General features: G+C 40.9%; 1 protein-coding gene across 4 annotated transcripts in view; it reads right to left on the bottom strand.

Annotated features, from left to right (window-relative positions):
• The window catches only part of LOC147379552 (uncharacterized), a 201524-nt gene extending 186689 nt beyond the window's left edge, over positions 1-14835 (bottom strand). For all 4 annotated transcript variants that reach the window (XR_015161935.1, XR_015161938.1, XM_086394907.1 and 1 more), the window contains exon 1: positions 13458-14835. Coding sequence is in view for 2 of the 4 variants with exons in the window: in XM_086394907.1 (XP_086251033.1) it covers positions 13458-13627 (170 nt within the window). In the remaining 2 variants the exon portion in view is untranslated. The remainder of the gene's footprint in view (positions 1-13457) is intronic.
• Between the last annotated feature and the right edge of the window lie 930 nt (positions 14836-15765).

Below are 15765 nucleotides of genomic sequence, written 5' to 3'. Positions count from 1 at the left end.
AAAAAGGATAAGATACAGCTTTTAATGAAGGACACATAGACTGTTCTAACAAAAAGCTGATATTCTAAAAAACTTTTTTTTCAAGTTTACCAACCTCATTTTTCACACTCAACATGTTCAATATCAGAACAAGAAACAGTGAGTGAGCTGAAATAGAGTAGCAAAATAAACTTTTGAAAAAGCAAACCCTAAATATATGTAATAAGCTACTGCTATCTAATATGAGCATCAAACCATCATCTCTCGTCTATGTAATAAAATATAAATCAGAGTCTCAGATAAAAACTTAGTTTTGTGAATTAAAAAAAAAAAAAACACAAGATAAAATAATATCTCACCATGTAATGACTGTTTTATTTTCTCATTCTGCCAAGCACATAAAACCTCTGTGAAAGGCATATCAGGGTATTCTTTTTTTTTTTTTTTTTCCCTCAGCAAAGAATAGTTTTCAGTGTTTACTGAATTTAACTAAATTGAACTGAATTCTAAGCCCAAATGGCCTACAGTTATCTGTTATCACTATAAAAACCCATGATTTCCCATATCTGTCCACCATCTGTTTCAGACCACATATTCATATTTACTTGGGGGAAATACATGGCCAACCTGAGGTAATTGTTCTATTTTTCTACTTTTCCCCGTGCCATGCCTACCATGCAGTGTAACTTGCCATTAAGTGTCTTCCAAAGTTGAGCATGGGCCCTGCTATGCTGCTGCTAAGTCGCTTCAGTCGTGTCCAACTCTGTGCGACCCCATAGACAGCAGCCCACCAGGCTCCCCCATCCCTGGGATTCTCCAGGCAAGAACACTGGAGTGGGTTGCCATTTCCTTCTCCAATGCAGGAAAGTGAAAAGTGAAAGTGAAGTCGCTCAGTTGTGTCCAACTCTTAGCGACCCCATGGACTGCAGCCCACCAGGCTCCTCCATCCATGGGATTTTCCAGGCAAGAGTACTGGAGTGGGGTGCCATTGCCTTCTCCGGAGCATGGGCCCAGCAGATGGCATTCCTGAGATCTACATGTGACCCATTTATAAAGTTCAGCTCCAATTTGGTTTTAACCCTCCTCATCCCTATTTAGGTCTACCTGCTTAATACAACTCTTGAACGTCTATTTTTACTCTTAAGCTTCTTGCTTCTTTACTTACAAAGTTCCCCTATCTACTTACATCAAGTATCTTTGGGGACTATCTCAAAACACTTTCCTTGTACGACCCTAGGAGTCATCATCCTTCTCATTTCTGCCCTATTCACCAACCCACCCAACCATAGCCTCCCAAACACACACATACATAATGTGTGTGCTATCCTCCTTTGTCATCTTAAAAAGGGGCAAAACCTGGACCTTTATGGCTACTCCCAGACAGCCTCAGGGCTTCCCTTGTGGCTCAGCTGGTAAAGAATCCGCCTGCAATGTGGACGACCTGGGTTCGATCCCTGGGTTGGGAAGAGCTTCTGGAGAAGGGAAAGGCCACTCACTCCAGTATTCTGGCCTGGAGAATTCTGTGGACTGTATAGTCCATGGAGTTGCAGAGTGGGACACAACTGAGAGACTTTCACTTTCACTTTTCAGTTTTAGGTCAAGAAATCCTCATTTATTAACAGTCTATTTTCTTCTCAGTCTATCAGCTTTGCTTAATCAGTAAAAGGCATTGAAGTGATAAGATGAAGCTCTATCTTCAACCCCTAAACACACCTGACTAGGCAACCTCTATGTGTCTAGCAAGGACCAGGATAGAGGATACTTACCAGTTTATAATTTATTTGGGGAAGAACATCTTCACATGGGGGTGGGGCTACTTGAGAGTAGCTTTGATTTGGGCTGCTATGATACAGCAGATTATAGGGTACTTAGCTTTTGTCATGAAGATAAATTCATTTAATAAATTTAATAAGCACACTCTGAAAAGTGAAAGTGTAGTCACTCAGTCATGTTAGACTCTTTGCAACCCCATGGACTGTAGCCCACCAGGCTTCTCGATCCATGGAATTCTCCAGGCAAGAATACTAGAGTGGGTAGCCACTCCCTTCTCCAGGGGATCTTTCTGACTCAGGAATCAAACCCAGGCAAGATCACATTGCAGGCCAATTCTTTACCATCTGAACCAAAAGCAGATACCACATTCTGGGCACTATAATGATAGATAAGTAAGGAGGTAAATAATAAAAAGACACTGTTTTTGTCCATGTGGCAAACAAAGCATGATGGGGGTGGTAGATGAAGATATACTGAAACTGGTGTCAATACTCAATATTCATAGCAGCATTATTTGCAACACCCAGGACATGGGTACAATCTAATGTCCATGGACAAATGAATGGATAAAGAAGTTGTGGTACATATATACAACAGAATATTACTCAGCCATACAAAAGAACAAATTTAAGTCAGTTTTGGTGAGGTAGATGAACCTAGAGCCTATTATACATAGGGAAGGAAGTCAGAAAGAGAAAAACAAATATCATATATTAATGCATATATATAGAATCTAGAAAAGAGTACTGATGAACCTATTTGGAGGGCAGGAATAGAGATGCAGACATAGAGAACAGCCTGTAGACACAGTGGGGAAGAGGAAGATGGTACAAATTGAGAGAGCAGACTGAAACATATACATTATCATATGTAAAATAGACAGCCAGTGGGAATTTGTTGTATGATACAGGGAGCTCAACCTGGTGCTCTGTGACAACCTAAAGGGATGGGATGGGGTGAGAAATGGGAGGGAGGTGACATATGTATAAGTATGGCTTAGTCATGCTGATGTATCGCAGAAACAAACACAGCACTGTAAAGCAATTATCCACCAATGAAAAATAAATAATTTTTAAAAAACTTAAAAAAAAGAAAATGGTGCTAATAAAGGCAGCCATATACACAAGGAATACAGGACCACAGTAGAGGGAGAATGACTGGCTCTGGAGGAAATAGGTGTGGATATTTACAAAAAGAGGTATTGCTAGATACGTGAGCACCTGTCATTTAGAGAAAGGAGAAAGGTAGTCCAGGCAGAATGTCCATATGTGTGCAAAGATGAGAGCACAGAAGGACTACTTATATCACAAAGTAGGTTTAGGATAATGGACAGGACATGAGGATAGAGTCTTTAATGGAGGCCGGATTATACCAGGCTTTGTTCACTAGGATAAGAAGCTTAGCTTCATCCCAAAGGCAGCTGGAATCAAGACTGCTGGGAGAAATATCAATAACCTCAGATATGTAGATGACATCACCCTTACTGCAGAAAGTGAAGAAGAACTAAAGAACCTCTTGATGAAGTGAAAAAGGAGAGTGAAAAAGCTGGCTTAAACTTTCATTCAAAACTCAACATTCAAAAAACTAAGATCATGGCATCCAGCCCCATCACTTCATGGCAAATAACGGAAACAGTGACAGACTTTATTTCCTGGGCTCCAAAATCACTGCAGATGGTGACTGCAGCCATGAAATTAAAAGACGCTTGCTCCTTGGAAGAAAAGTTATGACCAACCTAGATTGCATATTCAAAAGCAGAGACATTACTTTATCAACAAAGGTCCATCTAGTCAAAACTATGGTTTTCCCAGTGGTCACATATGGATGTGAGAGTTGGACTATAAAAAAAGATGAGCACTGAAAAATTGATGTTTTTGAACTGTGGTGCTGGAGAAGATTCTTAAGCATCCCTTGGACAGCAAGGAGATCCAACGAGTCCATCCTAAAGGAAATCAGTTCTGAATATTCACTGAAGGACTGATGCTGAATCTGAAACTCCAATACTTTGGCCATCTGATGCAAAGAACTAACTCATTTGAAAAGACCTTGATGCTGGGAAAGATTGAAGGCAGGAGGAGAAGGGGGCGACAGAGGATGAGATGGTTGGATGGCATCACCGACTCAATGGAGATGAGTTTGAGTGAACTCTGGGAGTTGGTGATGGACAGGGAAGGCTGGTGTGCTGCAGCCCATGGGGTAGTGAAGAGTTGCACATGACTGAGCAACTGAACTGAACTGATAAGGACTACAAAGAGATCCAACCAGTCCATTCTAAAGGAAATCAGTCCTGAATATTCACTGAAGGACTGATGCTAAAGATGAAACTTCAATACTTTCGTCTGATGCAAAGAACTGACTCACTGAAAAGACCCTGATGCTGGGAAAGATTGAAGGCAGGAGGAGAAGGGGACGACAGAAGATGAGATGGTTGGATGGCATCACCAACTCAATGGACATGAGTTTGAGCAAGCTCAGGGAGTTGGTGATGGACAGGAAAGCCTGGTGTGCTGCAGTCCATGGGGTCACAAAGAGTCGGACATGACTGAGTGACTGAACAGAACTGACTGATAAGAGGGATCTTTGTGGTGATAATTAGTTCTATATCTTGATTGTGGTGTTAACTGCATGAATCTACATATGAAACAAAATGACAGAACTATATACACTAGTTGTACCAATGTCCACTTTCTGGTTTTCACCAGGAAACCAAGGGTCTCTAACAGGGGTTAATTAGGCGACTGGGTTACCTTTGGGAAAATTCTTAGAAGAGGGATAACTCTTTGTGACCCCATGGACTGCAGCACACCAGGCCTTGGAAGACTGCAGTCCACTGAGTCACAAAGAGTCATACACAACTGAGCAAGCGAACTGAACCGAATTGGAGCCTTCCAACATAGCTCAGAGTACCCCAGTTGGAGAATCATCATCTTATTTTATAGCTCCAAGGTGGTGATTTACAGATCATTTAGTCTGGCCTATTCTGAGGTATACAGGAGACCCTTGGTGATTAGGTTATCTTCGGGAAAATTCTTAGAAGAGAGATAACTGCTAACCTTCTATGATTTCAGCTGTGATTTACTAGAAAAAGGCTTATCCTAGGAACCATGTACCTCCTATAGACAGAGCCTCCCTAGGAAATATCACTCACATACTACCTTATCTCAACAAGGAGCAGTAAAAACTTGATGCATTTTCACAAACATACAAACACAAGAATAGGCTCCCTGCGTAATTAGCAGCTGTTTTGCTTGAAAATACCTGGTTTTCAAAGTTTTCTTGGAATTTAGCAAGATTAAATTTAGGAAAAGGGTCAAAGACTACAAGTCATTCACAATCAGATTCACATCACTGAAGGTCAGACAAAGGATGCTATTTTATCACATAAACGTAATTTAAAAATCAAACAGACTTCTATAACCAGCAATTTTTTAAAAAGTGGTACAGTGCACCACCAACCAGAAGGTGTTTACTTTGGTTTGAGCATTCTCTGAGAGTTCTGAAGCCTAGCAGGGAACACATTTTCAGGTTTGGTTCAGAAAAGCTGAATGGCCCCCTCTGGAAGCTGACTATGCTGTGAGTGCTTCTTAGAACTAGGAGATGCCCCAAGATGTCAAATCACTGGGTAGTCTGTTAAGCTGAAAATAAACAAAAATTTTACATCATTACTATTTACAGAGAGAGTACGATTTGTTTAAAAGTGTTTCTGCTTTGTGTTTCATTTTTCCTTCAGTAAATGTAAAAAGATAAGGAGACCCAAAATATATTTAGGAATATATTGAGATCATTTTATCACCAATAATAATTGGACTCAATACACAAAAGTAAGAGAGCACAGGCTATGCAGAGTTATCAACTTACCAAAAGATAAGGCTAGACCAATATTATAAAGCCCTAAAACTGAAGAAGTTCATGAATAATTTTCTATGTGAAGGCTGTAAATAAGCAAAAACCCATTTGTAATATAGAAAGTATTCATATATGATGTATAAAATGGAAAAGTTAAAGAGTATAGAATTTTCATTATCTGTTTTTAAAGGATTCATAAATTTTTCTAAAGTTTTTCATGACTGAACATATACAACATAAAATATCTGTAATAAACTCCTAGCCAAACTTTGGTAATTAACACTGAGAGCAAATTCCCATTACGAGTAAAACCCAACATTTAAAAAATTGAAACCACATTTATAAGCAAGTAGTAGGGGAAAATTATGCTGAGCTGAACATACAAGGTTTCTATGAAAGATAAATCATCTTTCTTATCGGAACTACTCAGATCAAAATGTCAAAACAATTAAATTACAATTTTGTCTAACATCAATATCCCATGCAACAAGGCAAAACAGACAACCCTGATATCAAGCATACTCTTTACTTTTAACTGGCAAACAAATTGAGCAATGAATCAAATGTTGCTAAAGAAAACATGAGGCACACTGCCAGATCAGAGAGGTCAAGGAATTCATCAAGATTCACTTTCTATACAACTGTATGTTTTTGGCTAAGGGAGAAAAATGTCGTCCATTCTCTTATACAAATATGAAAATACACTAACATAGAATAGATAATTTAACTGGTTCCACATCAAATGTGGGGCTTCACAGTGGTGAAGACTGGTGCAGTGGTAAAGAATCTGCCTGCCGATGCAGGAGACAGAGATTTGGATTCGATTCCTGGGTAGTGAAGATGTCCTGGAGTAGGAAATGGCAACCCACTCAAGTATTCTTGTCTGGAAAATTCCATGGACAGAGGAGCCTGGTGGGCTATAGTTCATGGGATCACAGCACAACTGAGCATCTGAGCATGGCTGTATGCACATCAAATGTGACCAGAAATCACACATAAAATGAATCGCATTGATTTTATAGTTTTATGCGGACGCTTCTATTTTTGTGTATACATATCTGTGTATCTGTGTTTGCATAGGTGGACAGAAAAAAAAAAGGAGAGCTTAAATTTTTATCTTTACAGAGCCTAGTTCTTTCACGTTGCTATCATATCTATTTCTTTGAATATGCAATGTAAAAAGTTACACCATTATATTTTTGTGTTGTAAGAAGCCCTCAAACAATCTTAAACTACCTGCTCATTTTTCAGTTAAAACAAATCAAAGGCCAGGGAAGACAAGGACATAAAATCAAGCTGGGAACAGAACTGGGTCTGGAACTCTGGGCCCCTGACTCCTATTCTTTCGTACCAATCAAGTCATATACTAAAAGCATGGACTCCTGAAAACTGGTAAATATTGTCAGAAGAAACAATTATAGGCTCCTGTTGGTATATCACTTTATATTTACTTGCTTTTTAAGGAAAGTGTTCTGCTTTCAGAAATCTACTAAGGCTTCATGAGAAAATGATGATGTACTAGAATTTTCTAACCAGGCATATTTGGATTTCACACACCATTCATCCCTAAAATCCATTCAGGATTAGTCAGCATCTTAAAGCCTATACATCTATAATCATAATACAGAATTTTACCTAAGTGCAAATCATTGATTTATTTTCATTCTCTGATTGGCTAAAATTTTTCATATACACTTTTCTATGTATCTAAGAGAAATGCAGCGTTATAATTAAGGATATGGGCGCTGTAACAGGACTGCTTGGCTCCACTGTAAACCACGATGTAACTTGGGCAAGTGAACCTACCCACCTGAGGCCTCAGTTTCATTTGTAGAAATGACAGAACCCACCTCATAGGGTTTTGGTGATGATTAAATGAGTAAATACAAACCAAACAACAGTGCTGGCTCTTAGTAAATGCTAAAAAAAAAAGTAACAGCTATTATTACTAATTTTTACTCAGCTAACAGAATAACATACTGGAGCTAAAGTAGTATCAGAGATCATGTAGAACAGGAATCAGCAAGGATTTTCTAAAGGCCCACCATAAAAAGTCATACCATCTCTGCCTCAACCACAAAACTCTATAACCTATGACAAATGCAGGCACAGACAATAAACTGGTGGATACAGTTGTGTTCCAGTAAGACTTTACTATTCACGAAAACAGGGAGAAGGCTGCATTTGACTCAAGGGCCAGTGTTTGCAGCCTCCTGATGCAGAACAACAGCCACACTCTACTGAGAAAGCGAAAAGCAGACAGGTCAATTGAGCAACAGAAAATCAGTTTAGCAAGCCACTGGCAGGTACAGAACTAGAAGCAAGAACTCTACAGTTTACTCAGTTCAGTGTTTTTTCTACCTATCCACATAAGAGAACCTCCAGGAAATCGCTCTATCCCAATCTACAAACAGAAGTTTACTCTCACACAACATACAAGATTGGCAGAAAACGGACAGATTTTGAAAACTGATGAGTACACTGGAGTTCATTATTATATTCTAATTTTGAGTGTCCAATAATTTCCACAGTGAATTTTTTAAAAACTCAACGCACTCAGTTCTCTTCATATGGCATTTATCAATTCTCTCCAGATATTTGTATACATTCTTTTCTTCCTTACTAGAAATTTTAATTTGAAGGCAGAGATCATGTCATTTGCATCTTGGTATCACTATCTTTAGGCTTATTCCCTGGTGGTTCAGAGGTTAAAGCGTCTGCCTCCAATGCAGGAGACGTGGGTTCAATCCCTGGGTTGGGAAGATTCCCTGGAGAAGGAAATGGCAACCCACTCCAGTATTCTTGCCTGGAGAATCCCATGGACGGAGGAGCCTGGCGGGCTACAGTCCACAGGGTCGCAAAGAGTCGGACACAACTGAGCGACTTCATTTCACTTCACTTCACTTCACTTCACTTTATCACTATCTTTTGCCAAAACCTCATACAATAGCCTATTTTATAATTATGCTTTAATAAATAAATAATCCCTAAATAACTGAAGGAAAGCCATCTCAAACAAGGTACTATTTCTAACCGCAAAATTCTCTCCATCTTGTCCAATAGCTCGGTATCCATGAGCAATGCTATCAAAATGCTCTTTCCTTACATTCAGAATGTTGCCAATCCAGTCATTTTCAAAATTCAACTGAAATCTATTCCTAGCAAACATCTCTTTCTAGGTCTAATACCACCTCTCCATAAGGTGATTAATCACCAGCAACAACATTGTTCTCTACTAGATTACACTTTGTACTTAAAAAGTAAACTGTTTTATATGATAGTAATATTCTTAAAACATTACTTCAGTTAGCCAGCAGCACTGGAGGTTAAGAGTCAGTATTTTTAGTCCCATCATAGTCTTCCTCAGATTTCATGATATAATCTTGCTTATCTTATTTCCTCCTTCACCTCTACTATTTTATAATCTCAACTTCCTTTCCAAGGCTTCTCCCAAGCAGAACTCAAGGTAGAAATTCTCCCTTTTCTTTCTTCAACAAAACACAACAAAGTTCTTTGCTTTGAGAAATTCTTAGAATCTCAAAGTATTTTCTCATCAAAAATTTGGTCATTTCCCTGACCAAATGCAGAAAAATAGATAATATTTCCTACAAATTTCTTATGCACTGTCTGCCACTCATCACAATAAGAAGAAAAGGAATCCAACAAGAAAATCTACCCCCCAACACACACATACACACACACACACACACACATACACACCTGCATCTGTGTCCACACAGTTTTCCTTCTCTCTTTATGTGTGTGCTCAGTGGTGTCCAACTCTCTGCAACCCCATGGACTGTACCCCACCAGGTTCTTCTGTCCATGGAATTTTCCAGGCAAGAATACTGGCGCAGGATGCCATTTCCTACTCCAGGGGATCTTCCTGACCCAGGGATCAAACTCATGTCTCTTGCGCCTCCTGCACTGGCAGGCCGATTCTTTACTACTGTGCCACCTGGGAAGTCCCTTCCTTCTCTCTTATCACTACAGGTAAATAGCCCATAATCCTAGAAACAGATAACCTCTCCTGTTCCAGCCTTTCAAACATACTTTAGAATACTGCTCCCCTCTCTCTCCTGCATCAACAATTTTCCATCTTTATTGGTTACTTCTCTTAAGCATAACAATATATTAATACTGTTGTTCTGCACATCTTTAAAACTCTTTATATCACATAGCCCTCCAACTAATGATCCATTTCTCTTCCTTCCTTTTCAATAAAAATCTTCAAGGGATATATACCATCACTCTCTTTAACTTCTCTTCTTCTACTCCTTTGTCAAACATTCCAAACAAGCCTCACCACCTATCACTCCATGAAAAATGGTATTATCAAGGTCATCAATGATTTTCTCTGCTAAATCAATTCTCAATCCTCAATCCTCATCTTTGACAATCCCCCTACTTCTTCAAACACTTCCTTCATTTGGCTTCCAAATACTCTCCATGATCCGATACTCTCCTGCTCTTCCTCTTACATAGCATGGAGGTCTTTTTCAGACTCTTCTGCTGGTAGTGCCTCATCTCCTAATGTTGGAAGCCCCCAACACTCAGTCCCTGGTCCTTTCCAGTTTTCTAATCTCATATATTTTTAATGAAGTTACTCTATCTCTTAGCTTTTAAAATCAGTTGTATAATGAACAATCCTAAATTGTTGGGTTTAGGATTTAGGGTTGGATGTAGGATGCTAAAGAATCCTAAATGCATATTGTTAGCCTGTTCTTAGGGCTTCCCTGGTGGTTCAGACAGTAAGGAATCTGCCCACGATGTGGGACACCCAAGTTCAATCCCTGGGTTGGAACGATATCCTGGAGAAGGAAATGGCTACCCACTCCAGTATTCTTCAGACTGCATGCCTGACATACCCCACTTGGATATTTAAAATGCATCCTACCCTTAACAAGTCCAGTTTCAAATTATTAATCTTCACCATCATGTCTTTCTCCTGCTATCTTCCCCATGTCAGTAAATGGAAGTTCTACATTTTTGGTTACTTAGGTGATAAAGTTCTCCCTCGTTTCTTTTGCTGGCACACTCCGTATCTAACCTGTCAGTAAATCCTGTGTAATATACTATCAAAGTATATCTAGAATATGAACTTTTCACCATCACTTTTCATACCACCCAAGTCTAAGCCACCATCTTCATCACATGGATTATCATAATTGCCCAACTGGTATCCTGACTTCTGCCCTTGCTTTCCTTTAATCTGTTCTCAAAACAATAGCAAGAGTAATGAAATTAAACAGTTCTCTTAGTACTGATCAAAACACTCCAAAGGCTTCCCACATCACTTCAAGGAAAAGACAAAGTCATTATAATAGCTGATTAGTACTACCTGTCCTCTAACTTTAAGATCACATATCCTACTGTCCTCCTTTCTCGATGCCACTCCACCATGCTGGCTTCTTTGCCAAGACCTGAACACACCAAGATGCTGGACCTCTGCATTTTTCACTCTCTATGCCTGAAAAACTCTTGCCCCAAATATCACATGGCTCACTCCCTCACCTGCTTCAAGTTCTACTGAAATGTCACTTACTCCAGGGGCTTTCCCTTGGGCTATTTTAAACGCTATTTTAAACTGCTAAAGACATGCACACACACCTTTCCTTGCTTTAGGTTTTCCATAGCACTTTGTACAGGTATACCTCGTTTTATTGTCCTTCTCTTATTACACTTCACAGGGAGTGCATTGTTTAAAAACTGAAGGTTTGCAGCAACCCTGCATTGTCAGATGATGTTTAGCACTTTTTAGCAACAGGGCATTTTTTAATTAAAGTACATAATTTTTAAAGATGTAATGCTACTGTACACTTACTAGACTGCTGTACAGCATTACATAACTTTTATATGCACTGGAAAACAAAAAAATTTCTGTGATTTCCTTCATTGTAATATTCTCTTCATTGTGATGGTCTGGAATTAAACCTGCAGTATCTCCAAGGAACTCCTATACAGTATCATATTTTTTTATGTATTATACATAACAATAACGTGTCCCTCCACAAGAATGTATATTCCAAGAAAACAGTACTTTATTCCAGTGCCAATAACAATGCTGGGCATATAATAAACATTTGTTGATTAAATGAATAAACAAATATTGTGCTCTCTATGTGAATCTAATACTGCTTTTTGTAAGCTATAATTTTATCATTTCACTCTTGTTGGTCCTATAGTAGTCTATAAAACTCTTTGTATGGTACCAGGAATTCTTTAGATCACCCTTGTGAAGAGGAATTACTTCTATATTCCCCAGAAGTCCTGAGATCTGAGTTACTGCCAATTGCAAAGAAGAAAAGTCTGAGTAGTTTGAGGTGAAAATACTGTTGAAAGATCCCGTCTTTCTATTAAGAATTCTTAAAGGGAAAAAAATAAATAAAATGGGGGAAATCCAACTCAAACATCAAAGCCTAGTTTAAAACCCAACCCTGTCATTAATCCCTACCTTCCCCATTCACTTTGTCACTAACCTATAGTAGTGCTCACCATGGCCCCTTCTCCTGGATGTGTAATCTCTGGGGGACAGGAACTGGATCTTTCTCTCCTAACCAGTCACCAACTATCCATGATTGACATTCAAAGATTACTGGGTTGAACTGAATGGAGTGAATACTACAGGAACTCCTGATACACCTGCTTATTTGTCAAGGTGTAGCCCACCAACTCCAGTACTCTTGCCTGGAAAATCCCATGGGCGGAGGAGCCTGGTAGGCTGCAGTCCATGGGGTCGCCAAGAGTCGGACACGACTGAGCGACTTCACTTTCACTTTTCACTTTCATGCATTGGAGAAGGAAATGGCAACCCACTCCAGTGTTCTTGCCTGGAGAATCCCAGGGACGGTGGAGCCTGGTGGGCTGCCGTCTATGGGGTCGCACGGAGTCTGGCACGACTGAAGCGACTAAGCAGCAGCAGCAGCAGCCTACCAAAAGAAGCAACACCACCATCTAGATTACTAAGGGTCAGTTTCAAACAAATTCATCTCCTTTGTTCTGCATGGCCAACTGAGGCAATAGGACACAGCCCAGTAACTTAATCACACGTACAAGTCCAGCCAGGATCCAATAGACTGCTCCTCAAATGCACAAGCCATGGTAAGCAAAGCCTTGCTAAGAACAATGGAAAAGAAAAGGATACTGTATGTGTACTTGTTATTCTAACAGTGCGGGGCAAAAGAAGACACCACAGGATGAGATACCCAATAAAGAAGAAAATAATAGTAGTAGTAAGTATGCAGAAGAAGAAAAGACAGGAGAAGGACTAGGGGATGAAGAGGATAGAAGAATGAGACCATGGGGGTACTGTGGTGTAAGAACCAGACACTAGGGTAGAAACCTGCTCAAGCTTCAACATTCTCTCCTCAACTTCCTCCAGCAAGCCCTGGTGCGCGTCCTCCGGAGCGGCATTCAACGGTACCCCTCCAAAAAGCCTTCCCTAAAGCAAGCTGCGCAGCGCCGCCGTCTCTACCTGCGTCCCGCTAGGATGCCCCGGGGGGCCGGGCGTGCGTGCGTGTGTGAACGTGTCGGAAATGGGTGATCCAGAGCCGCGGGGCTCCGGGAGGTGGGCGGGGGCCTCGAGGCGTGTGCCCGAGGGCGGCCAAAGCGAGGTGCCCCGCCGGGCGCCCCTCCAAGTCGCTCTCACCCAGCCGCCGCCCGGGCGCCCCTCTGGCCCGGGACTTGACGCCCCATCGGCGAGCTGGGACCCACGCAGCAGTGCGGCCCGTGCCTCAGCTGCGCCGCTCCGGGCGGGAGGGGAGTAGGGGGAAGGTCCGGACGGCTGGGCCGAGGCCGCGCCGCCTCAGAGCGCCGAGCTACTTGGGGCAAAACTTTGGAAACAGAAGGACTCGGATTACCTGAGCGGCGCGGGCGCGGGCTCGTCTGCGGTACGGCTGCCGGGCGCGGGCCGGGTTTTCAGCAGCCGTAAAGCGGGAGGAGCGCTCGAGCCCTCGCCCCCGAGCGGTGGCCCCGGCGCCTCCGCCGCGAGCGTCAGCCGCTTGGCAAGGAGCGAGCTGGGCTGAGTCATAATAAAAGACACGTTTGCCGAGCGAGGTGGGAAGGGGGCCTCGAGTAGCGGTGTTAAATGGCGACAGGCTCAAAGAGAAAGCTTTTTTGTTTCTTTGAACTGGAAAACTTGTCCCATGGTGGGAAAGAGATGAGATTCTGTTATAATTTGCACATCCTTTACAAATATGTATCTAATAAGGCTTTTTAAAGGTTATTCTTTTAAATGCATTGCCTCCAGAGCCAAGTAGCTAGCTGGGTTGAGCGCTGAGCCTTGTCCCTTCCAGCTTTAGGGCTTTATTCTGCAAGTTCCTCCAGTCCGCGCCTTTGTTTCTTTCATCTGTTGAGCAGAATAATGAGAGCACCTCCCTCAAGAGAGAATACTGGGAAGGTACTTGACGTTGAGCTTGAAGTTTCCACTTGCTAAAGCTTAATTATTATGCTTTAAAAATAAAAGGGGGGATAAGTGAAAAGAGATCTTAGATGAACAGCTTTGAAAGAAAGACAAAAAATTTTTTTCAAGAAGTATAAATAAGACAAATGTCTCAATGGAAGAAAAGAAACTGGAACCTCTAAGAAACAGAAGAGACCAACAGGGGTAGCTGAGATGGGAGAGGAAAAGGGGGAAAGAGGGAAGAAAAAAGAAACTAGGCTTGGTGACCAGAAAGCTGAAGCTTCATAGGAGGAGGAGCATGTTTATCGCTATTTAGAAAATCATGATAAACTCCCTCTCTACTGAGGGACATTTTAAAATATTTAAAGAGATAAACAACTGTTTAAAATGAGCCCCAAATGGGGAGGCTTTGCTCCAATGAATGAGATTTGGCAGCTCTGCAAAATGAGGAAATTCTTCCTGTGCTGCATCTTAGGGGGTTGAGTCATCAAACCATAGCAAAAAATAGTGGGCTGGATTCCTGAAAGGCATGCCAGATGGATGCATTCTGCTTAGTTTTAATAACTCTGTGATGTTCCCTCTGTACTGTCAATTTTGGAAGAAAGGAATGTGAATAAAAATTTGAGAAGGGAACTTGAAAATAAGAGCCAAACTACTAACTTAATGTATGAGTATCCACCCACTGATGAGCATACAGTTAAAGATTCCAAAACAAGTAACCATTTCTCACACTTTCATTCTCCCTCCTCTTTGTTTCTGCTTTCACTGTGTTTCTATCTACTTTTGTTATATTATTTTTGTGCAGTGGAACTGCCTAGAGGAAAAGTGGTTTTAATTAATACTAGGGAATGGAAGGCATTTTAGCTAGGCCTCTGTAAGTAGGGTCAAACTTTTTGAAGAAGATTTTTGGGTTGAAGTTTTTATGAGAGCAAGGGTAAATTAACAGATGTGAAATCAGATGTTGTTTTACACAAACAAGAAAACAGTAGTAGAACTGTTGTGAAAGGATCAAATAGAAATCAGAAGCAGTTCTATTCCCTAATTACTGTAGGCACCAAAGGCTGCTGCTGCTGCTGCTAAGTCGCTTCAGTCGTGTCCGACCCTGTGCGACCCCGTAGACAGCAGCCCACCAGGCCCCGCAGTCCCTGGGATTCTCCAGGCAAGAACACTGGAGTGGGTTGCCATTTCCTCCTCCAATGCATGAAAGTTTTCTCTATCAGATAAAGGAAAATGGGTACCTTGCTCTATCACCCAGGCTTTCAAATAGAAATAAAAGAAAAAAGGAGAAAAAAGAAAACAAAGAAAAACAAAACAACAACAACAAAAACCCCTCTATCAGCTTCTCCTAGAAGAATTTCTATAGAATTGTATATTCCTAGGGGATCTCCTGCAGGGTAAAAGGCTTGTAGGTGCCTTTTTCAGTATAGAAACATAAGCAAAATATTTGAGGGGATTAATTTTTGCAGAATTGGGAAAAACCCAAGTAAGATAAGAATCCCACTCTCTTTGTTTCAGTTTTGCTAAGCCTTCAGGCTGAAGCAAACATTATCATTAAACCTTTATTAAAGTGAAACAAAGAGATAAAATCTTAAATGGTGTGAAGCCCTTGAACTAGAATGAGCAAGAAAACAAAACCAAAGCCCAGAAAATAAAGAGATTAGGAAGCTTTTCTAAGGGAACCTTTGAACTTTCGGCTGTAATATAAAGGCCTGTAATTTGCTTTAGACAAAAAGGCAAACTAAAGCTGGGAACCTAGAATATCTGGT

This window comes from Bos grunniens, chromosome 1 (genome assembly GCF_055505025.1).
Source record: "Bos grunniens cultivar Pamir isolate PY7600 chromosome 1, Bosgru_T2T1.0, whole genome shotgun sequence".
Classification (NCBI taxonomy): domain Eukaryota; kingdom Metazoa; phylum Chordata; class Mammalia; order Artiodactyla; family Bovidae; genus Bos; species Bos grunniens.
Note: the sequence above shows the minus strand (reverse complement) of the source record. Positions and strands in the feature narration are given on the sequence as shown.